Genomic DNA, 22339 nt, shown 5'->3' on the forward strand with positions numbered 1-22339 from the left:
CCTATATAATTTGACAGACAACTGTAGCGGCTAATAGGAAGCGGAAACGAAGCCGGACACGCAACTTGTGATTGGTGAACGATTCCGGACATTATGAATGGCAGCGTTTATTGTTCGACGTCCTCATTCACGGCAGTAGGAACTTTGTGACTTCCGACTCGGGCTAAAGTGTGATTTAAACTTCTCGGTGTAACATCCTGCCGGTAAGACTGCTCGTTTTTAAGAAAGTCAGACGACGGCGAGTGCGAAGTTTGGCTTGTTTTGTCGCCTTTCAACGACTTTTTCTCCTCGGTGAGCTGCGGTGTGTTGATGTCAGCTGGGATTTAAATGGTTAACCCCCTTTCGCACGGCGCAGCGAATTTATTTGCATTTAAAAGCCCAAGGGAACTTCCATTGACTCTCTTGTTCTTTGGATTGCAAAATTTGAGCTGCCTGGCCCCCCCAAGAAGTAAGTTATTTCAGTATTATTCGTCACTAGGGATTGAAATAACCGTTATCTTTTGGGCATGCATGTGCTTGATGTCTGGCAAGTTTTGACGTGGCCTAACTTGTCAAAAATGTTGCATGAAAAGTTCCTTTATAACAGTCATTTCAAGCGAGAACATTGATCACATTTGATACACTCTTCTGGTTGTTGATGTCTGCCGTTATCGCGATAATACAGCAAATCAAGGTGATAAAAAAGCTTCCTCCTCGAAATGAAAAGATTTTTGTTCAATAAGTATATTGCCGAATGTGAGAGAGAATTCCAAAGTGTAATTTCTATCCGAGTTTTATGTATGATACACCAAGCGTTTTTATTTGAAAGACTCAATAGAGACTAAAATTGGTGATTTTCCAAAGGGACTTTGTTACTGTCTTGCATGTACCCAATTAGGATAAATGATTATATTGCCGAATGTGAGACAAAGTCTTTCCTGTGCTTTCTGAATTTGGTGTTTTCCCAAACGCCCTGAGTTGCAGATTGACTGCATCCAGCTATTGTAAAATCAATATTGAGAAACTTCTAAAGAGAAATTTCCGTTAATTGTGTATAGTTACGACACATTTGAAGTTTTCATTAAAAAACAAGAAGATGACTAAACTAGACTAAAATTGACATTTTTCTGAATGGACTTGATTGCACCCCACCAAGATCTAGTAGGATTTATAGGACATAAGTTATGCCAAATGGGAAAGAAAGCCCTGCTGGCCCATTTGTATTAATCTTATACATGACACAACTCACAAAAGTAGATTTTGTCATTAGAAGATGGAATGGAAGCTTAACTTATTCACTGCCATAAATTCATTAAAACAAAAAGATTATTAAAAATTAGGGGCGACAGACAATACTTTTTTTTAATTGTAATTAATCGTATGACTTTACTAGTACTAGTACTCACGATTAATCGCAAACTAATAGAAATAGTTCAAATAAATTTTCGACGTTTATAGCCGTCAATGGCAGTGAATAAATAAAAAGAAAAGAAAAGATTTACAATTTGGGGCGTCATGTGATTAAAATTTAAATCGTAATTAATCGCATGACTTCACTAGTAAACTCATGATTGATTAATCACAGATTTCATATCTGTTCTTAATGTACAGTAAAAACATTCTAGCTTTTCATATTCTTGTTAGAAATAGTTCAAATGAATTTTTGACGTTTTTAGCCGTCAATGGCAGTGAATGAGTTAAGTTGACCGCTTTCCAAATGGACTTCCTTTCAGGTCTAGACGGCTTGACTGGACCAGGGCAAGTTGGGTCCGTGTGAGGTTGCTTTCTGGGAAAGGAGATGGAGGATTCCGACGTGCCTCAGTTTGGATCCTTGAAAGAGGAAGTGCACTACTGGAAGGAGCAGGCTGCCAAGCACCAGCACAGGTTTGTTTTTCATGTTAAAAGCCTTTTTCTTTTTTTTTTCCAAGGATGTTGACATTGTGGCAAGGAAATATCTTCCTATCTGAAATCACAAATATGAGTTGATTTTACACTCAGGTTCATGAAAGCAAATTTCTCACATGGTCTCCACAAACATCTCAGGCATTTTTCAGATGAACATTACAGACCAGATAAAGGACATTTATTGTTTTTTGCTGGTCACCCCAAATGAAAAAAAAATAAAAATAAATCTTGTGTGCTCATGTTGGTATTTCATGCGAGATCGCTTGCTTGTTGCCACAGGATTGAAGGCGAATTTAGGGAAAATAAGCAACCTTTTTCCATTCATTAGATGGAAACAAACTTGCGAGTCCTTCCACAATTCTCAGTTTAATGAGTAAAGCCCAAGTGAGATCTCCTGTTTTGTGTGTTTTCAGAGAAGAGGAGGCCCAGGAGGAGCTGCAGGAGTTCCAGCAAATGAGTCGCGACTACGAGGCCGAGTTGGAAGCGGAGCTCAAAGTATACGAGACGAGGAACCGTGAGCTGCTCGCCGCCAACAACCGCCTGCGAATGGACCTGGAAAACTACAAGGTGACCAAACAAGCAGGACGGTGGAAATTTGTGATAGAGAAGGAGAGATCCAATGTCATTTACAGTTTGAAATGCCATAGACGGGCTAACAACAAATTAGCATAGCTGTTACGGTAATTCTAAACCTTCAAGCAACGCATGGAGCTGCAACACATAAAAAGCGTAGGATATTCGAACAATGTTCTTTCTGGCAGCAGTGTTTTTTTCTTTCCTTGTTGCTGAGTGTGTTCTTTTCTATGCATGACAAGATTTAAAAGTTAGCTGCGTCCTCCAGGCGCAAATGCCACGAGACCCAAGCGGACGGAATGTTCTGTGACTTGTCGCGTTTGTGCAAAGAACACAAATCGGGCGTGAATGCTTCTTTTGTACATCTGATATTTAACCATGGGGGGGGGGGGGGGGGGGTAATTTATCAAATGCTCACTGGCTAAAACATTAGACACACCAATTTGTGTTGTGAAGGGTTCATTTCATGTCACTTACTTTTTCTGTTTTCAAATCGTTTTGGCTATCTGGAATATGCGAGAGGATTTTTTTTTTTTTCAAACATTCTATAATTGCTCTGTGGCATAAATAGTAAAAAATGGCACAAAACACACACATGGCTAATTGATAATACAATTTTGGATGCCACATTTTTGTTGCATAATTCCCTTAGTTTTCAGTTTTTTTTGTTATTTCGCTGCTTTTTTTTTTTTTTTTTGCTTAAAGGCAGAGTTGTGTGATAAAGTGCAAAATGTTACATTTACTTAAAGGCGTATTCAAGGATTTTCTCAAAAAGTAGAAGGCAAACGTCAGTTTTTTTAAAAGTGCGCATGCGGAAGACCATCCTACCAGTTCTCCTGCTCGTCCGGGGGAAACGCCAACACTGTAAAAATGGGGAGTGACATTTACTTGAAAAAGCCTAGTAAAGGTTGATGCACTCAGAAATTCCAAGTACATTTTGCAAGGAGTTTACCTAGAATTTCTGATGTGAAAAAAATTGCCAGCTCCTCTTCATCTTCATCTTCATCTTCATCAGCCTCTGCAGCCGGCCTCACGTCATAGACGGATGTCCTCTCGCGGCTCGCAGCCATTTTCAAAATATGCGGTGAAATCGGTGGAGCGACAACGATGAATGGCTGAATCTGAAGCTCAGCGGCTACATGCTACAAACACTCGGAAGTGCGCATGCGCAGCTAAGAACGAGCACACTCTGTCGTTACGGCAGCTTGATCGACAGGATCGAGAACCAATCATTAAGATGATCCGCGACAAAAGATCCTTGAATGCTCCTTTAATTCCCAGTAATCATTTGAATAAGTTTGTATTTTTATGAATTAATTATTGATTGCACAAGATACTTCTCGCAGCCAGGCAGATACAGGACCTCATAAATTTTCCACTACCTAGAAGCCAACTTTTCAAAGAAATTACTCATTTTGATGAAACAGCCAAAAGCAACAGAGGAAGGAACAGCTGGCTATGCGCATTGAGCTAATTGTGGAAACAAAAAAGCTCATTCAAGACAATTTCTTGTGGCAGAATTTTCCTTTATTTATGTTTTATAAAAATTCAGTTTATTATCATTTCAATTAAAGTGATATTGTTGGGGAAACATCTGAATTTGCACATTTGTATTTTATTATCTTTGTTTAGTTGACGGTTATGTTTTTTTTTGTAGGGATGGCCCGGTTGGCTATCGATTCTCATTTCCTCAATCGATTTGATTCCGATTCACAAGAGTTCAGTTCGATTCGATTTTCATTTTTCCCCCCCATTCGATTCACTTCAATTAAATCCGATATGGATTCATTATGGCACATAAATTCTTCTTAAATGTCAAGGACATGATAAAAACTCCACAAATATTAAATTTCAAAGTACATTTTGCAAAAGCAGTAACTGGTCAAATTATTTAGTTTATTATTGAAAGTAACGTTGTAATCACGTAAGTGTTACAGAAACAATGAAAAAAACATTTTCATAATCTAATTCAATAATTGTAAATTTAAAATAATCTAAAATGTCTTAAAGTGCAATAAGTCAGGTCTTTCATAAATGTAACAAAATACTTTAAAAAAAATAATAATTTTTTTTATGTGAACAGTAAACTTCAAGGAAACTGTAAGATTCAATTTTCTTAAGAATTTATGTGAAAAAAGATATATATATATAACGATATTGGGCTTGAAAAGGAAAATTGATTCGATATCGATTATTCGATTTTTGTTGTTGTTTTTTTTAAGCCAGCCCTATCTTTTGATTAAAATAAATTAGAATTTACTCACCAGTTGCTTAGTACTAGAGTAGTTTGTCCACTGAATACTTTTAAGTAATTATTTGGAAGACAACTTGTTGGGTCACATTATTCAATTTGTAACAAAACTATTACTTGAGCACAATTTATGGCTACTCTACCCATCTCTGCTTATGGATGAACAAACTAAAATCAGCCAAAAGTTGGAGTTGTGCACAACCATACTGCTTGACTTTCATTATTTCCCCATGTTAAAAAACAAAACAAAAAACATTTTATCGTTTGGCCAACAAATGGCGATTGTTGGTCCCATTCAAAGCATTCAGCAAAACTTCAGCCCTTTTTCCACTGCTTTTTGTTTTCTGCAATGGTGGCTCGATAATTAACTGATAAGATTCTGTGTAACGATTGTTGCATAACTTTGACGTGTGTGTGTCGTTATCTTGAAATGTAATTAATATTTAGTATATGCTGCGGGCTGAAATAGTTTTATAAGACTGACTTGTTTAAAGAATTTAATTTTGTGGTTAACGTCAACTGAGGGTGGATCATAAAAAGACCCCGTAAGGAAAAATTCTACTTAAATGTCCATTTTTGTACACGGTAAATAAAAAATGATTCCTTTTGATCAGCTGATGCATGTTGCGTTTTATAGCTGGATACACACATGCGCACACATACACAGAGGAGGTGATTTGAGGGAAGGAGAATCAACAGGAAGCAGTTGTTGACGCCATCGGCCGTGTCTGTTCTTCCATATGACTCGTCCTCTTCAGTCATATCATGAATAACGGCGGCGTTTGAGTATTGGTATCCATTGTGGTTACATCAGCATGATCAAAACAGCCCGAGGACATTCATTTCACACCATTCGTGAAAGCTGGCTCCATCCACCACATCACTCTACTGTGTGAAAGGTACCAACTTGGAATGGCAGGGACAAAGATGATGAATTTCCCAGCTTCATAATTGGAATGGGTGGCTTTAGTTGTGAAAGTAGCGTTTTCATGTTGATTCCCTTTTGTACTGCCCATCAAAGCTGGCTTTCCCCCCTCAAGATGCTAGTCTGTGTGAAAGGTATTGATATGGAATGGCAGGGACGAACATAACCCTCAAATTTCCCAGCTTCAGAGGTGGAATGGTGGCTTTGGTTCCATTATGAAGGTAGGGTTCACATGGGTTTTAGTTACTGTGTTTAGGTTAAATTCATACAGGATTCTTTTTTTCCCCCTTTCACACTTCCAATCAAGGCTGTCTTTTTACAGACTATCCCTGCCTCTGTCTCGCCCTCTCTCTCTTCTGTGTTGTGTGAAAAGTACTGACAGAATAGCAGGGACAAAGATGACTGTCATGTGGCGCCCCTAAGCAGTTTTCACACAGGTCAACCCCCCCCCCCCCCTTCACACTGTCTATCTAAGCAGTCTTGATTTTCCTGTGAAATTGGACCGTGTAAACGGTACTGACATGGAATGGTATGGGCAAAAATAGCTGAGGAATTTCTTTGCTATATTTGTGAAAGTAGCGTTCATACTGATTCTACACCCCCTCCACACTGCTTATCGCTGGAGAGTGTGAAAGGTACCGACCAACACAGGATGGCAAAGACGAACATGCCCTGCAAACTTCTTGGCTTCAGAGCTGGAACGTTTGCTTTAGTAACCAACTTTGTATCACTTCGCTTGTCTTTCTGGCACGTTGACAACCTTCATATGGATTTTTACCCCTTTCACACTTACCATTTAATATAATGTCATTTCATGCCGTTCCCTTCCTCCGTCCGTCCCCTCCAGGAGAAGTACGGCACGCAGCACTCGGAGGCGTGTCGCCAGATGACGACGCTGGAGGGCGAGCTGGCCGAGACGACGTCCATCCGAGACCACCTGCACAAGTACGTCAGGGAGCTGGAACAGGCCAACGACGACCTGGAGAGAGCCAAGAGGTGAGCGAGGGGTGTGGGGGGTGGGTGGGTATGACCCTTGCGAAGGGAGTAGTATTTGTTCATGGCTCAAATCTTTAGCACTCCCAGAGGATGGCGTCTTAGTTTTTGTCTTTGCGTTTCAGGGCGACCATCATGTCGCTGGAAGACTTTGAGCTGCGTATGAATCAGGCCATCGAGAGGAACGCCTTCCTGGAGAGCGAGCTGGACGACAAGGAGGACCTTCTGGAGTCTGTGCAGAGGCTCAAGGACGAGGCCAGAGGTCACACCTCATTCATTCATACATTGACGGGGCTTTTTTTTTTTTTTTAAAGCTTATTATTACATAAAATCATTTTAAATGATTCTTTTTCAAGATTTTTGTTAATTGCTTATTAGAACAAATTGAAGGTATTTATTTATTTTTACATATTTTGTCGAAGAAAATGCTTCCCCCTGACCCCCCAACTAAGAAAAGCCATTTTAGAAAGCTGAATTTTTTTTAAGGTGCCATGCCAGAGTAGTCATTGTATTAAAGAGAGAAAAAAGTCAAGTTAATTATTTATATATTTTTGAAGCAAATAGTAGTAGTGGAGATTTTAGAGATTTCAGAAACTATGGCTTGGTTCTTTGGGTGCGGGGCAAGCTTAATATAACAAGAATAAGATAATTTCTCAAGAGTAGTCCCCCCTCCAAAAAAATGAATATTGTATTTTGTAGGGAATTTTTTTTATTGTCTCTAGAAAAATAGCACATTTTTGCTAGTTAAAAAAAAGCTTATCGCATGAAAAGTGTTTTTGTTTTTTAAGTGGAGAAAAGGTGCGATATAAAATTTTCTAATTGAAATATTGCCATGGTCCTCTAAACGTATTTCTAGTCTTTTTATTTATGTTTCTTTTTTTTATGCTAGAGCATACAGAAAGCTTTGATGCAGCCCCTGACCTGAAGAGGACGCTTAAAGCAAGTTATTACAAAAAACGGCCAGCAGGCCGCAGCAGAGTCGAATAGATCAATCAGGGCCATGTTGAAAACTAGCTCTTTTTTTCCCCATTGTTTGCGAATAATGATGAAATTGAGCTATATTCTAATGCTAATTGCTGCAAAACGTAAACTTAGAAATATACTTTTTTTTCCTGATGAAATAAGAGACTGTAATCTTTCTTTTGGTAAGTTCCATGTTTTTATAGCAATAGAACACAATATTCTGTGGGCCTTGCAAAATCTGTCAAAATCCAGTAAAACAGCCGCCGGGAGCAAAGGGGGTTGCTTCAGTGAAAATGGCTGCGAGTGAATGCGTTAAATAAAATGTTTTTTCTTGAAGAATGAAATGAGAATTGTTGAAGGACAAAGCGTCGTTTTCCCAAAATTCTTTATTTTGTGTTGATTAACGTGTTGCAGACCTGCGCCAGGAGCTGGCTGTGCAGCACAAGCAGCAAACACACGCAACCAGCATCCCCTCAGAACCTTCGTCGTCGTCGTCATCATCATCATCATCTTCGGCCCCTACGCCCACCACAGCCACCGTCCCCACGCCGGCCCTCACACATCCAGACAAAATGTCTGCCACCACGCCCGTTAGAGTGCCCGCCACCAAAGCCCAAATGCCGTCCGTCAATACGGGTCAGTCCAAACGCATCACACGACTCAAAAACATTGAAACCTCATTCGAATCTTAACTAGCGCACTCCTATGAGCGGCGCTCTGAATAACTCAACCACACATTTGACAACTAGAGAACCAGGATTTTTTCTTTTTTCTTTTACTAGAGCGACTTATGAATACTGTAATTATGAATTCAAAATATTTAAACATGGAATAAGAATGATTTAAGGTTTGATTTAAGAGATTCACGTCTTAGTTCAAATATGAATGTTTTTTATTATTATTATAATATATCATGTATAATGATATTCGTGTTATGTTTTGTCATCAGGTGAGGTTAGCACATCAGGGAGTCCTCTTACGACATCCGCCAGGATTTCGGCGCTCAACATTGTCGGTGAACTGCTCAGGAAAGTCGGGGTGAGTACTTTTGCATTTTGATGATTGCATTCAGCTGAGTGGCAATCAAGGGTCTGGGTTTGAATCCCAGCTCCAAAACAAACCACAACGTAAGCGTTCTTCATCGTAAGAACTTAGAGGACCACTTTTAGCACCGTACAAGTTTAACCTGGATCTAATTATAAGAGGGCGCCCACATGACCTCATGACCCCCCCCCCCCCCCCAAAAAAAAAAAGATTTCACACCTGCCATTTGAACAAGGGTGTGTAGACTTCTTATAACCACCATATCTGACTGGAGCCTTTTTAGTACGAGGTCGTAAAAGTCACAACATTTCAACGTGGCCACAATCCTTTGCAGCATGCCGTCAAATTTGTTGTCGTGTGCCGGTAGAATCTGGAGTCCAAGCTGGCGTCGTGTCGCGAGTACGTCCATGAGCAGCCGGCCGGCCGCAGACTCCCAACCGGGAATATCCCCGACGTGCCGCCTGCCAACGGACTCTACCACAAAGGGTACGTAAGATGGCCGCTCTCGTTGCCATGATGATGCGTGTCACCTGTTTGTAACTTTTGTTCACCGTTTTGTGCAGGCTGGTCAAGAGGTTGGACTTTGGAGCGGGAGGCAAATTGCTACTGTGAAATGCGAGAGAAATTTCCTGGTGTGGCCCCGTGTGTGTGACAAACAACTAATTGGCCGTCGGCACTCGCACTTGAACTTTTTTTCTTTTTCTTTTTTTTGTGCGACACTGTTTGCTCTGCTGTTGCAGACCAGAGGAAAAGTGACATTTTGTTTTTGTCACGTTTAAAATTTTGTACAAAAATGATTATTGGACATAGACTGGTGGGGTGGAATAAACGGCAAGATTATTTTTTTTTAATTTTTTGTGCATCAATTTGTTCCTCAAGTAAACAAGATAATTTACGCCGCTTTATTTGACCAAATTTCAAGAAACAATTGCTTCATTATTTGGAAATACCTTAATACAGTGGTACCTCGGAGTTTGAACATAATTCGTTCCTGCGAAGTGTTCAAAGTCCAAATTGTTCAACCTCCAAAACTTTTTTTCACATAGGAAATAGTGTAAATGCAATTAATCCGTTCCCAAGCTTTTAATTTCTATTTGTTTTTTACAGTTACAGTACAGTATTTAAACAATACAAATACCTTACCCGTTGTGCTGTGATGGCATCAGTGGATGATAAATGCTATGTTAATGTTAGCTTTAGTTCAGTGCTGTTAGACTGCTAAGCGTTCCTTGCGTGCGTTGTTTAACGTCAGGCACGTTTTTGAACAGCTAAGGGGGGTCCTCGTGCCAGTATTTACAGAAGTAGTCACGGTAGTTACAACGGCGCGATAATCTCCTTCCTAATTCCACTGTGGTTCGTAGCACTGTATGTTTTCTTTGTTGCCAGTGGCACTGTTGTCTTTCTTTGGGCCCATAACGAAGAAAATTGTCGTGGAAAAAATCAAAATGCACTCGCGAGTATGGAGCACCTTCAGGAGTATTCACGATCTGACTGGAAATGAGCAGTGCAACGTCTCAACTACCGCAACGAGAGCATTCGACATTGCTCGGCTTAGCTCGGCTTCACTCGGCTACCCGTTTTCAAGGTACGTTCGGCTTGGCTTGCTTTGCTTGGGTGTTCGAACTCCCAAAATGAGCTCAAACTCCGAGGCATTTTTTACTCTGATTTTTTGGTTGAAGTCCGAATTGTACGAGTTCTGAGACGTTCAAACTCCAAGGTTCCACTGTATTACTTTTTTTTTTTTCAAGAGTATCGGTAGTCTTTTTTTTTTTGGTCTTGAAAATTACATATTTTTATAGAAAAATATATATATTTAAAAAAATAACACGAAAATGGCAATATACTGGAAAAAGGCTCACAATATAAGAATAAAGTCCCATTTTCAAGGAAAAATTGTATTTCTTTTTAATAAATACACAAAATATAAGAATAAAGGCATAGTTTTCCCAATATCTTGATTCCCTCCCGCCCCCATAGACTTAAAAATAATAATAATTAGGATAAGCCTATTTTTCTATAATTTTTTTGGGAGAAAAATATTTTTGGGGGGTTTTGCAGAAAAATGGCGTAGTTAAAAAAAATCTATAGAATGAAGTCAGATTTTTTTTCAAGAATACCGTAGATTACATATTTTTCTAGAAAAGATACCTATTTTCCCCCCAGATTTTAGTACCCAGATAAAAAGGCATATTGAAAGTAATATTACATGTATTTCTTCATTTTCTTTGAGAAAAAAAGTGCAATATTACAATTTTTTTTCCAAGAATTGTCCAATTTCTTTAAGGCAAATAGTGTTGCATTACAAGAGTGATAAATTACTTCACCTTGGAAAGTAACAACATTGTTTTCTTATCCCAGGTGGTCCGAATACACCTTCAAAATGTTAAACTGTAATACGAGTCCAAAAAAAGCACTTTTTTTCTAGTTCTGTTGCCTCCAACACCATGTGGCCGTTTGTGGTACTGCGTTTAGAACTGTCTTCCGTCATAGTATTTCATAACTCGTTTGTTACACAAACATGGCTGAAATGTTGTAGGAAATGTTGAAGCTCTCTTTGTCACTTTGCTTGACCAGCTCAGCACGAGCTCTTTATATTTTCAATAAAGAATTATTTTGTTTTTCTACTATGCATTCTCATTTGTACGTTTTAAGCCCTTTTTTACAAACTAAAACTTGACAAAAGAGAAAGATACAAATAGAGGAGGGTTCAAATGTACTTTATTGGCTCTCAATGTTTGATTCCACACGTTCCAACGTGCCACAACGTGTTTATTATCAAGTGCACAATTCTCAAAAGCCACGTGTCAAGAAAAAAGTCAAATGTGTTTGTTGAAAAGCACACGTGAGCAAAGCTCGTGTTTACATGGCAAACTTAAGTGTTTTCGGTGCAAATGATAACATTTTGGTGTCAAAATAAAACTTTTTGTTGCACAAGTTTTTACCAAATATACTGTATGCTAGGGGTAACATTTTTGATTAAAACATTTTTTTCAATTGTATTTGGCACAAACTTCAAGTAAGCTTTGTGGCCTAATTACTTTTTTGTGTTGAGAATTATATTATTTTTGTAACGATGTACAGTATAATGAATGCTATTTGAGAAAACATTTGTGTGCCAAAATCCAACTTTTTTTGTCATCAAAACATTTCCCTGTACCAATATTGCACTTTTGTGGCCAAATATGGCAAATATAAACATTGGACAACAATAGCATTTTGGGAGACAAGATGGAGTATTTTGTTGCCGAACTATAACACTTTGTGGTGAGATATGGCAATTTTGTGACCAAATATTACAACTTTGTAGCCAAGTATAACATTCTTGTGGTGAACAAATGCATATAAATCTATATACTGTAATTATGACTTATTTTGTTGCACTATTTGCTGCTATTCATGTTTTGAGCGTTTCACAGATTATTTGCATGCCAAAGCAACAGGTGGCGCTCTAACTTATGGCAACTACTCATCTTGGGGGCATTCGAGGAGCTCCTCTTCGGAGGCCGCAGGTGGGGAGCGTCGAGCGGCGGGAGACAACGAGAGCGCTTTCTCCTCCTCCTCCTCCTCGTCTTCCTCGGGGATGTCCACCGAGTTCTCCACGATGGTGCTCCTGCTGCGGCCGACACTTCCTCCTGTCAGCGCCCCCAAGCTCCTCATGGAACCTCCGCCAAGGCCGCCACTGCCGCTGCCGAGGCCGCCGCTGCTGAGGCTGCTGCCGCCACTACTACGAGGGCTGGGGCTGCTGAAACTGGCCTCGCCGCCACGCCTGTCTCAGACAAACAGGAGGAAGAGGAGGAAGGTTTAGATGGAGAGTAACAAGCAGGAGGTTTGGAGTGCTTGTACTGTATCTGGAGGAGACAAGTGCAAATTAAATGTATGATTTTTTTATCTTTATTTTTATTTTTTTTAGAAAATATGAATTTGCATCTAGAAAAGATTAGCTGTCAAATGATTCAATTTTTAAATCTGATTAATCACATCTTAGAATTTTGATTAATTGCAATGAATCGCTTAATCAAGAGGCTTTTTATCGATATTTTTTGCCCACCAATTTTAAAGATCACCTGTTATGTGTTAATATTGTCGACATTTAATGTTATGAGAACGTCTTAAATTTTTTTTTTTATCCAATGCAGATTTAGATAATCAAAATGTGCAGAACCCTTCCCAAGATTTATAGAAAGAACGCTTGAAGCTTGGGGCAAAGTATGACACGCTTACTTCACATTCTATAGAATATTTATTGTTGAAAAATCAGAGTGACACTCGAGCGAGGCTGTGGCGAGGCAGTTGCAATCTGCCAGGGCCAAACAAACTATTAACGGGCTTACATCCCAGGACGGAGGGATTGTTACAGACCAGCAGGGGACAAATGATGCTTTCCAACATTACTATTATAATTCGTATAGCTCTGATGGTGCTAATGATTTTTATTTTTTTTTAAAGATCTTAACATTCCAACATTGTCTCCGGATGAGCTATCTGCTTTGAACGCACCATTACAGCAGCACCCGGTCCTGATGGTCTGCCGAGTGAGTTCTATGTCTATTTGCAGAAAAAAAAAACACTCCTGTTCTAGCTGCTCGATTTACAGACTCTCTTGCCAGAGGTGATCTTCCCACTAGTCTGAATCAAGCATGTATAACACTTTTTGCACACACAAAAAAAAAGGACAAAAAACCTCTACAGTAGAGCGTGGGTCCTATAGGCCAATCTCACTTCTAAATTTTGACAACAAAATATTGGCAAAAGTTCTGCCTAGTAGTGTTGCCTTTGAGCAGACTGGTTTTGTTAAGAAAAGACGCTCCTTTGTTGGTGTCCGCCGTCTCTTCCATATATTATACCCAGCCAGGCTGATTCTGAATGCCTTCCCTCCATGGAAGGCATTCAATAGAGTGGAATGGGCTTACCTGTTTGAGGCCTTGTGACATCATTTTCTGTCCTGGGTGAAGTTACTCTACGCCTGTCCAACTGCTATGGCGCTTTCTAATAATCATTATTCAAAAGCTTTCCATTTACATGGCGGAACTCATCAGGGCTGTCCCCTCAGCCCTCTCCTGTGTTAGCTATCGAGCCCTTGGCGATAGCTATAAGAGATAATCTATTCATGGCATCTTGCGGTATGGCATTGAACATAAATTAAAATCAAAACAAGACGGAGGCTCTGCCACATTTCCGTCACTATTACTGGGCGTCTAACCTTTGCTGTCTGTCTTTTTGGATGCACTATCGGCGAGACGGCAGTGGACCGACATAGTGGAAATGGAGAAGCTTTCTTTTGCCCCTTTTTCACCGTCGTCTGTCGTTGGTGCCTCTATTCCAATGTCAAAAAGCCGGGCAACTCATGACCCTGTAGTTCGTGACTAGGGGTGTTAGAAAAAATCGATTCGATTACAGCGCGTCGATTCGATATGCGGCCGAATTGATTTTTTAAACATCAATTTTTTTATGGGAATATTCAACAAAACGTCTTACTTAGGGTTAGGATTCACACATTAAGCATGGAGGAATGTTATATTAATGGAACGTTAAGGCTTAATTTGATTTCAGTGCTGTTCAAACATGAAACAGACTGCAACCTGTTTGTTAAATGCAGTGGCTCAGTTATAAGCCTGAATTTTCAGATAAATAAATACATTTTCATACAAATCTTACAGTGTACATGTACAAGTTTACTGATTAGTATTTTCCAAATTTGAGTTAAAAAAAAAAAATCGCAATAATCAATTTATAGATTTGTATCGGAATTAATCGGTATCGAATTGAATCGTGACCTATGAATCGTGATACGAATCGAATCGCCAGGTACTCGGCAATTCACACCCCTATTCGTGACTATCAAAATTAGCATCCAATTTCGAAAATATTTTGATCTTTTGAGGATGAGTTTGAGTTGCTCGATTGCAGCTAATATCCTCTTCTTTTTTTTTACATGATGCTACATTTCATAGATGGCAGAGGAGAGGGTTATAATGCTTGAAGGATTTATTTATTAAATATAATTTTGCTTCATTTGAACAATTGGGTACTAAGTATAATCTACCCGCCTCTCATTTCTTCAGATATTTACAGATGAGAAGTTTTGTCGGGCTCCAATTCGGGATTCCCTAATAAACCCCCTGGCGATATATTTGACGAGATTAACCCAAATCAGAAAAAGGCTTTATCCACAATGCTTGTTTTGATTTCACGTTTAAATTCCACCTCAATGGATGTTATTTAGAGGTCATGGGAACAAGATCTTCAAACCTGTATTGCCGACTCTGCTCCACACACAGTGTCATATTGGATTAAGGATGTGTTATTTCATTTTAAATTGGAGAAAGTTACATTTGCTTTGAGGGGCTCTGAAAGGCAATTTTCTAAAGTGTGGAAGTATTTAAAAAAAAAAAAAAGTTAATATTTTTTCCTGTTTTCTTAAAATGATGCTTATTTATTATTATTATAAAAAAAAATCTTTGTATTTCCTTTTCTGATCTAATCTACTCTGTCTGACTCAATGGTCAATTGTTAAAGGTCTTAAATCTGTATTGATTTGAGTTATTATTATTTTTTTTTAAATACCTTTATCTAACCAGATAAAAGCCCATTGAGTTCAAGATCTCTTTTACAAGGGTGACCTGGCCAAGAGGTCAACAGCACACGTCATTAAAACTAAGACTATACATACAATACATTTTACAAATGTATAATGTCTTAAAATTTAAAAAAAAAAAAAAAAGAAAGAAAGGGGGATGACAGTGAAGGGGATGTTGTTTGTTTGGGTGGGTTTTAATTTGTGCACATTTTTGTATATACAGTATATATATTTTTGTGTGTGCGTGAAAATCAATAAATATATTAAACACAATTTTTTTTCCACTGCACACACTTCTCTTCTTTGTCTAATCATCTTGCATAATTTAAAATGAAGAAAAAAAGACCCCGATAGTTTGAAGTGAACAAATATTCTGAACGTCATATGCAAACATTTATTAAATTCTTTACCGCATGTAGTTCTGTTTATCGCTCAGCCAAACACAACCTGTGCTACCTTTTTTTTTTTTTTTCTTTCTGGAGAGCTCAGTATTGTTCATTCGGTAATTTTACCGATTTGACATGTCATCATCATTGCTCTCCTTTATTTTTTTTTATTTATTTTTTTTTTGTATGTGGGTGAGTGTGTGTATTCATTAGTTCACCTAAAACCTATTAAAAAATCCCATACCGTTCACCTAAACCGAACACTTCCAGCCACAGTCGTGAGGCCGGCAGTAGACCCGAGGAAGGACCAAAGAAAAGAAAGGAAAGTGATATCCAGCACCGACCAGACACCACCCACCAGGCCACCAACCAGAGTCCTGCGCCAAAGGACGACCCCTGGGCCCCGCAGGAGCCACCGGCCGGAGAGCAAACCCAGGAGCAGGAGCGCCCCCCACCCCAATGCGGCAGGACGGGGCACTGCAGGCCTGCCAGGAACCCCCCGCCCCCCATCCACCCCAACCCAGCCCCAGCCGCCCCCAGGCCCCAACCCCCCAGACACCCCCCCACCCCCCTTTAAAGCTTTAAAACATTTATAATACATGTAAAACATAAAGCTATCTACTTTGCGGATTTCATTTATTGCGGGCATTTTTTGGAACCTAACCCCAGTGGAAAACGAGGGAACACTACATCTTTTCCAGATTTCTATTTAGAAATGCTAGAATTCTAAAAAATATGCAACTTTAGAAAAATATGACTGTTTGATGTCTTGGAAAAATATTTTCAGTTAACTTTTAAAAATATATGATTTTACAGAGAATATACATGTAATAGGAAATGCAACCCCCCCACCCCCCCCCCCCCCAGGATATGTTAAAAAAAAAAAAAATCTACAACTTTTTTTTTTTGAAAGAAAATATTAAACTTTGAATATACTTTTAATAGGACTTCGCCATGTATGATTGCTTTTCTTTTCTTCTTTTTTTTTTAACGTGTGCTCGCTTTTCCATCACACTTTTTCGGAGCCGTGCTGTTAAAATAGAACTGCTTTTCAGAACCTCTTCCTGGGTGGAGATAGGTCGTTCGAGAAAACTGTTATGGAAAAGTCACTTACATGACTCCAAAGGGATACTACTGTAGACTCATTAACAAGTTCATATATTGTCCAGAATTCATTTGATTTGATTTCACGTACAATTAATATCTTTAAAAAATTTATTTTCCACTTGCCGTTTGCTGAAGATGACATCACCTGTTTTCTGAGTTTGGTCAGCAAACTTAGCCGTGATTGGTCGTTACCTGTTTCCTCAGCACAGGTGATGTCATCTTCAGTGGACAGCAAGTGGCAGAAAATTCGTTTTTAAAGGTATGAATTGTTCATGAAAAGTAATGAAGTAAGCACATTAATTATAGACAAAATATTAACTTTTTACTGCTGAAAATGGCTCAATGAGTCAAGTATCACTTTAAAAAATGAAAATATACAACTTTTCCATACAACATACAACTTTTTTTGCACATTCACAACTTTCTTTTAAATGAACCTTTTTTTCTAGACAATGTACAACTTTTTCCTAACTTTTGAAAAAAATGACTTAAAAAATATTGCATTACAATTGGTTTATAAAAAATAACTTTAAAAAATGATTTAATTTTGTAGAAGTATGACTTTTTTGAAAATATATAACACTAATAGTAAATTAAAATAACTTTTTTTCTCGCAAATATACAAATATGTTCTTTTGTCAATTTTTTTTAAATTAAATTCTCAGGTTTTTGTCCACAAAACTTTATTAATCTTGACAAGATAAAAATTTGTTTACCGAAATATACAACTTATACGACTTAACGGTATATACACTTACTTATTTTATGTATAGAAAAAAAGTAAGAATAACAGCATTGGCAAAGACTTCCTGCAAGATGTTCATGGTAAAAGTTGTCTTTTCTTATCCTACGTGCCTTTAATTTTCCTTTCTTTTCTACGCGTGCTGTTGCCGTGCGTCACCTGAGTTTACTCTTGAGCGCCGCCACCTCCCTGCTGAGGACGTCGTTGGCCTCCGCCGCCTCGTCCAGCTCCCTCTGCAGCTTCCTGCGGGCGGCGGCCATGCGTTGCGCTTCCTCCTCCGCCTCCTCCAGCTGATGTTTCAGCTGCTTCACGCGCACGTTGCTCTTCTCGGCCTGCACACGTCAAAAACGACGACATCATCGTGTCAGTGACCGCCACACCCGTGTGGCGTTCGGGCCCCGTGCCGTGTCACCTGATCTTTAAACTGCTGCGCTTGCTTCCTCTCATCCTCCATCTGTGTGCTCAAGTCCTTCAGCTTCTTCTCCTTCTGACGCAAGTTCTTGGCGGCGGCCTGACGCTCCCTACAATCATAATCTTCATCGTCATAACCGTGCCGTCAATTTCCCAGCGCGTGCCATCATCTCATGCTCTTTTGACCTGCTCTCCGCCTCTATCTGCTCCTCCATCTCCCTCAGTTTATTCTCCAGGGCACCGACGGACGATTTGAGTTTGGATCGGCCCTGGCCTTCCAGCTCCTGAACTTTGGCCTTCAGCTCTCGATTCTGCTTGTCCAGCTGCTGCCTGGCCGCCTCCTTGGCCTGCGACGACGCTCGCTCCGACATCAGCTCGGCGCTCAGCTGCTCCACCTGCGCGCACAAGGTAATATATACTAGGGAACTAGGAAACGAGGAAAGTCGCTTTTTTCCCCAGAAAAAAAATAATTTTTATAAATATGTTTTTTTAAATACTTTGTCCTGTTTGAATGAGTTAAGGTTGACTTCCACTTTAACTCATTCACTGCCATTGACAGCTTTAGACGTCAAAAATTATTTGTAACTATTTCTATTAGTTTAACATTTTTTCCTCTTTTGTTAACAAGAGTATGAAAACCTAGAAAATGTTTTTATTGTACATTTAGAACAGATAAAATTTGTGATTGATCATGAGTTAACTATTGAAGCCATGTGATTAATTACAATTAAAAAATTTAATCGCCTGACGAACTAATTTTTAATAATCTTTTCTTCTTTTTTTTAAATAATCTTTTTTCAAAAATGAAAAGATTATTAAAAATTAGGGCGTCAGGCGCAAATTTTTTTTTATTGTTTTTTATTTATTGTGTCATGATTAATCACAAATTTTATATCTGGTCTAAATGTATAATATCCCCCCCCCCCCCAAGGTTTTCATACTCTTGTTAACAAAAGTGGAAAAAAATGTTAAACTAATAGAAATAGTAATATATATATATCTATAGCCGTCAATGGCAGTGAATGAGTTAAAAGTGATTTTTATGTGGTTTTTTATGCTAGAGCATACAGAAGGCTTTGATACAGCTTCTGACATGAAGAGGTCACTTAAAGCTAGTAGTAGTAGTAGTAGTTATTACAAAAAACGGCCAGCGGGTGGCAGCAGAGTATAAGAGATCAACCAGGGCCATGTTCCAAACAAGGTGATTTACCCACAGTTCTAAACAGATTTGTGACTAATCATAAAACTTAGCTATATTCTAATGATAATTGCTAGAAAACGGAAATAGATACAAATTTTTTTTTTCCTGATGAAAGAAGAGACTCTAATCTTTCTTTTGGTAGGTTCCATGTTTTTATAGCAATAGGACGCAATATTCTGTGGGCCTTGCAAAATCAGTCAAAATCCAGTAAAACAGCCGGGAGCGAAGGGGGTTGCTTCAGTGAAAATGGCTGCGAGTGAATGAGTTAAACATTTCTTGACAATAATATGTTATATGTGACTTCACTCGTCTAAACATGACATTCTGATTACTATTACATTTGTGGAATATGGATTATTTTTGTCCATCTCAGGGGACGGCCATTTTGCCACTTGCTGGCGACTGAAGATGACATCACAGTTACTGAGGGCTCAGGCAACGACCAATCACAGCTCACCTGTTTTCTGAAGCTGCACTGTGATTGGTTGTTACCTGAGACCTGAGCAACATTGATGTCATCTTCAGTCGACAGTAAGTGGCAAAATGGCCGTCCCCTGAGATGGATAAAAACGCAATATTAACCAGAATACCATATTTAGACTAATGGGGCTGCATAGAACATATTATTGTTGACTTCCCCTTTAAACAATTTTTATGCTTGACTAGTCAAGTCTTTTGCAGTCTTTTGCAAGTGGAAACCTACCAAATCAAAACACAACACAACACACATCCAAATCAGTTCACGCAAAGCTTATCTCTTGATCCCATGAAGGTTGACGTTACCTGCTGCTGGCTCTTCCTCTGACGCTCATTGAGGTTCATCATTTTGGTCTGCTCCTCCTCCAGTTCTTCCTCCAAATGGCCGATCTTGGCGTCCAGGCGGCGTTTCTCATCAGACAGCATGGTCCTGGAATGGATGTCTCGAGGGTTGGTGCGTTCAAGAACGTACATCCCACAGATTTTTGGATGTTGCCTAAAGTAAATAACCTAAAAATTTGTCATGACTTAAAAAGTGGAAGTGAGGTGCGCTCACTTTCCGGAGGAGTTACTGGCAAGCTCCTCAGCCAGCTCATCTCTCTCCGCCTCCGCCTGCTTTCGAGCTCGCTCGGCTGCCGCCAGCATCTAAACGACAAATTCAATAAAAATAATTGATTTGACTTTAACAGTTCGTAAGTTTTTAATCTGATAATACATCCGTCGTACCTCATGTAGCTGCACCACGTCGGCCTCCGTGACTTTACATTTGCGCTCCGTCTCCCTGGCCGAGGCGAGGACCTCCTTCTGGGCGGCGCGAGAGTCCTCCAGCTCCCGTTGGAGATCCTTCACCTGGCCCTGAGGGTGGGGAAGAAAGACGTCGACGCGGTTAGCCCAGGTGCAAGCCAGGTGAGCAACCTGACGGGAATGTTGGGCGAACTGGCCTGGATCTTGCGCAGCTGCTTGAGCGCCTCGTCGCGGCCCCTGTTGGTGGCCTCCAGCTGGTCCTCCATGTCCTTCAGTTCGCCTTCCAGCTTCTTCTTGACGGCCGAGCCCTGAGCGCGCTGCTTCTTCTCCTCTTCCAGCTCTGACTCCAGCTCGCGCACCTGACAATAAAATCGCAATTTGAATTGATTGTTTTCCCCCACAATACACAATTTCCAATTTCTGGTTTATTTTTCATAAATATCATCTTTGTAACTATCAACATATTGAATGAATCCACCTGCTTGAGGAGCTGCTTCCTCTTCTCCTCGCCGGTCTCCTCACGGGCCTGCAGGTCCCTCTCGTGCTGGGCTTTGAGAGCCTGGCTGTTGACCTCCAGACGCAACTTGGCGTCGTCGGCCACCTGCAGCTCGTCCTCCAGTTCCTCCATGTGGGCTTTCATCTCCTCCACCATGGCCTCAAGGCCGCGCTTGGCCTTCTCCAAATCATGGACCTGAAGGCGGAGAATATCTGCGTCAATCCCCAAAAAATGTCGTTCTAGAATTTGTGGCCTTGTGGTGACTTACACTACGTCCCACGTCGTCCTTGGAGCTGATGAGGTCCTCCATCTCAGCTCGGAGGCTTTTGGTGGTCTTTTCCGCATCCTCCAGAGCATCCCGATTCTCCTCCAGCGCTCTGGACAGAGCCAGTACTTTGGTCTCCTTCTCCCTCGCCTCCGCCTCGGCTCGATCTCGCTCTTCGGCAAACTTGCTGGACACCGCTCGCTCCTCTGCCAGCATCTAAAGAACATGTGCCATAGAGGAGATGTCAAGTTAAATAATACAGGATGGAATGTTGGGATGGACGAGGTCGGCGGTAAGGTGGTTCCAGGTTATGGAGAGGTATTCAAAGTCTCTTATGGCATCAAATATTGAAGACCATTTGTTAAGAGTCCAGAATCCGTTATTAAAAGCAGGGCTTTGGCAAGTTAAGAAGTTCCCACTTGATCTCCAAGCCCGCGATGTCACCACAAGCTCACCTGGTCAAACTTCTTCTGCTTCTTTTCCAGGTTGGAGACGAGCTGCCTCTGTCCGTCCAGGTCCATGAGGACATCCTCCAGCTCCTGCTGCATTCTGCTGCGGCTCTTGTCCAGCTTGTCATAGGCAGAGGCCTTCTCCTCGTATTCGTTGTTGGCCGCCTCCAGGTCTCGCAGTAGACGCTTCTTGCCTTCCTCCAGCAGCTCCACTGAGCCCACGGCCTCGTCCAGCTTCTTTTTGCAGTCAGACAGCTGATGATGGAGAGTAGAGGTGGTCAGATGGCGTAAGTCAAGTCATGCAATGTTGTTCAGTCACAGCATATTCACATTCAGTATCTGTACTTGCGTAAAATATTTTTGGTGAGACTTTTATGCATGAGTTTCCTGACCTGCATGTTGAGGCTGGACACATGCTTCTCCAAGACCCGCTTGGCCTCGCTTTCCTCCTCCAGCTGCTCCGTCAAATTGATCCGGTCTTCCTCCATCTGCCGCAGACGTCCTGCCACGTTCAGCTTTTGACGCGTCTCCTCGGCCAGTAGCTCCTGCAAGGGTCACCACCACCACCACCACAAAAAAAAAAAAGTTGGACTCAACAACACCAACCAAACCCACCAGTCTGTTAGCTCATGTGCTAGGTGGCTTTGTTTTATTTAGTTTTATTTACAGCAGCAATATCCATTTTTGTTACAGATAAACATAGAGAAGCTTGCTGCCTGTCAGCTTATACGCATTAATTCATTTGAAATTGGTTAAAATGAAAGTAATTGTTTTGTAAAAAAAAATTTAAAAAAATAAATAGTAAAAACTTTTATTATATTACGTTAAGGTACATTTTACAATGTAAACAG

General features: G+C 40.2%; 2 protein-coding genes across 6 annotated transcripts in view; one reads left to right on the plus strand and one right to left on the minus strand.

Moving 5' to 3' along the window:
- Positions 1-66: 66 nt before the first annotated feature.
- Positions 67-11260, plus strand: LOC144042797 (nuclear distribution protein nudE homolog 1-like). 2 transcript variants are annotated; one of them, XM_077555784.1, is made up of 9 exons: positions 67-448; positions 1713-1863; positions 2298-2451; positions 6481-6629; positions 6752-6888; positions 8004-8225; positions 8539-8627; positions 9001-9119; positions 9197-11260. In XM_077555784.1, exons 2-9 carry the CDS (start codon positions 1778-1780, stop codon positions 9243-9245), a joined length of 1005 nt encoding a protein of 334 aa, XP_077411910.1. In that variant the 5' UTR covers positions 67-448; positions 1713-1777; the 3' UTR covers positions 9246-11260. The 2 variants fall into 2 exon arrangements, with proteins under 2 accessions (XP_077411910.1, XP_077411911.1); XM_077555785.1 differs by having other exon boundaries at positions 112-203.
- A 74-nt stretch (positions 11261-11334) lies between these two features.
- LOC144042796 (myosin-14-like) overlaps positions 11335-22339 on the minus strand; it is a 31992-nt gene continuing 20987 nt past the window's right edge. For all 4 annotated transcript variants that reach the window (XM_077555782.1, XM_077555781.1, XM_077555779.1 and 1 more), the window contains 12 exons: positions 21881-22033; positions 21495-21743; positions 21043-21255; positions 20757-20969; positions 20476-20637; positions 20261-20389; positions 20091-20179; positions 19841-19964; positions 18043-18251; positions 17858-17966; positions 17605-17777; positions 11335-12399 (listed from right to left, as the gene is read on the minus strand). In XM_077555782.1, the coding sequence (XP_077411908.1) occupies positions 12096-12399; positions 17605-17777; positions 17858-17966; positions 18043-18251; positions 19841-19964; positions 20091-20179; positions 20261-20389; positions 20476-20637; positions 20757-20969; positions 21043-21255; positions 21495-21743; positions 21881-22033 (2127 nt within the window). In that variant the 3' untranslated portion in view covers positions 11335-12095. The remainder of the gene's footprint in view (positions 12400-17604; positions 17778-17857; positions 17967-18042; positions 18252-19840; positions 19965-20090; positions 20180-20260; positions 20390-20475; positions 20638-20756; positions 20970-21042; positions 21256-21494; positions 21744-21880; positions 22034-22339) is intronic.

The sequence above is a fragment of the Vanacampus margaritifer genome, chromosome 2 (genome assembly GCF_051991255.1).
Source record: "Vanacampus margaritifer isolate UIUO_Vmar chromosome 2, RoL_Vmar_1.0, whole genome shotgun sequence".
NCBI lineage: Eukaryota > Metazoa > Chordata > Actinopteri > Syngnathiformes > Syngnathidae > Vanacampus > Vanacampus margaritifer.

Excerpts from the sequence above, each read along its gene's own strand:
- LOC144042797 (XM_077555784.1), top strand. The coding sequence starts at position 1,778 with ATGGAGGATTCCGACGTGCCTCAGTTTGGATCCTTGAAAGAGGAAGTG. Across the intron at positions 6,630-6,751 it reads GACCTGGAGAGAGCCAAGAG|GGCGACCATCATGTCGCTGG; the intron begins GTGAGCGAGGGG and ends TTTGCGTTTCAG. Across the intron at positions 8,226-8,538 it reads AATGCCGTCCGTCAATACGG|GTGAGGTTAGCACATCAGGG; the intron begins GTCAGTCCAAAC and ends TTTTGTCATCAG.